The 1621-nt window shown below is 45.0% G+C and overlaps 1 protein-coding gene across 1 annotated transcript; it reads left to right on the forward strand.

The window, feature by feature from the left end:
- Positions 1–523: 523 nt before the first annotated feature.
- On the forward strand, positions 524–1228 carry olig1 (oligodendrocyte transcription factor 1; the record flags this gene model as incomplete). The annotated part of the gene is made up of 1 exon (XM_079464978.1): positions 524–1228. The coding sequence occupies one exon, from the start codon at positions 524–526 to the stop codon at positions 1226–1228; it is 705 nt and encodes a 234-aa protein (XP_079321104.1).
- Positions 1229–1621: the final 393 nt, after the last annotated feature.

Consider the following 1621-nt stretch of genomic DNA (forward strand, 5'->3'; position numbering starts at 1 on the left):
TGTTGGACCATGTCCATCTTTTGGAAATGATGATGAAATCATTAGCATGGAGGGCAGATGAGGGGGCGTCAGGGAAAGAGAGAGAGAGTGAAGGAGTAAGTCATTAGCTCATTACAGCAGTGCTACTCTCATATTGGTATATGGTTAGGGAGTGTATTTCAGTTAACCACAGTGTAAAGATATCTATGAGGAACTCTAGACAGGACAAGAGATAAAATTTTGCATTTAATAAGTGGTTCTTAATGATTCTTAGAAACTCATGAACTGACGAATGTGAACTTGACGAATATGAACTTGAAGAAGTAAACTGCTTTATTGTTTTCAACGAAGAAGATCTGGAGTTTGTGGATCAAGACCTTGAAGGGTAAGTCGTAAGGACTGAGCAAGACTGAGTAATGCAAAACCTGGACTTTAGCCATATAGTCTATTCATCTCAAAAATATTCTAATGATTTCTGCAAAGTTTTCTACTCATTTAACTTTGTTTCTGTCTTGCTCATGTTTTCTCTATACACATTTTCAGAATGCAGGCTGTGTCTGGGTTCAGGTGTACAGAACAGGGTGAGCATTCCTTACATCAACTTGTGCCCAGAATTGTACGGGTAACAGGGCCAGGCTCCAGTGCTGTGGGTCTCCAGGCGCCACTTAGAGCTTCCAAACCCCCACGTGAGCTCAGTATGGAGGAGCAACAGGAGCTGCGTAGAAAGATCAACAGTCGTGAGAGAAAGAGAATGCAGGACCTCAATGTGGCCATGGATGCATTACGGGAAGTGATGGTGCCCTATTCATCTTCTCCAACCAGTGTAGGGGGTGCACTGCAACACCCGTACCTCACTCCTGGAGCCTCTCCGACTGGACGCCGCCTGTCCAAGATCTCCACGCTGGTCCTGGCCCGTAACTACATCCTGCTCCTAGGCTCCTCCTTGCAGGAGATGAGACGTCTACTGGGCGAGGTCAGCATTGGCATGGGCGTTGGCGGGACTGTACCACGTCTGCTGTTGGCAGGGGGGTGGCCATTTCTCACCGGGCCAGGACAGTTTCTGCTTACCCCGCCAGAGCAGCAACTGGGTATTGCAAAATGCCCTCTTCTGCCGCGGAACACCTTGCCGACCCATGAAGAGCCCTTGGTGTGGTTAAGCAGCATATCGGAGAGCCCAGGGTGCCAGTGTGGGGTGTGCAGGACCCCACGAGTGTTGCATGTTAACCCTACAACACGTTTCCCTAAGTGAATTCGACTTGCTTGGAGAAAGACCTAAGAAAGTGGAAAGAGAACAACAGTGCTCACAACAACGACATATTTCTTTTAGTATTCCGCGTCTGTGGAAGGTGAGATGTATGATTAACTATTTACCTTTTATTTTGATGTAACTACAGAAAATAGAGCAGGTGTTGAGAGTTTTCTACATTTACATCACTCAGCAACATTAGAGATGGATCTTGCTTTTTGACATGCTTTTTGTTAAATCTCAAACCGTCCTCCATATTGTATTTGTATGTTTGCTTACAATAAAAGTAGTAATACGAAACAGTTTGTATGTGTTTGTTTTTCGAAACAAGAGGAAAGGTTTACCTTACACACATATACAGTTTTTTTCTTTCTGTCATGGTGTGTGTGTGTGTGT

Source organism: Barbatula barbatula, assembly GCF_947034865.1.
Source record: "Barbatula barbatula genome assembly, chromosome: 9".
In the NCBI taxonomy this organism is placed as follows: Eukaryota; Metazoa; Chordata; class Actinopteri; order Cypriniformes; family Nemacheilidae; genus Barbatula; species Barbatula barbatula.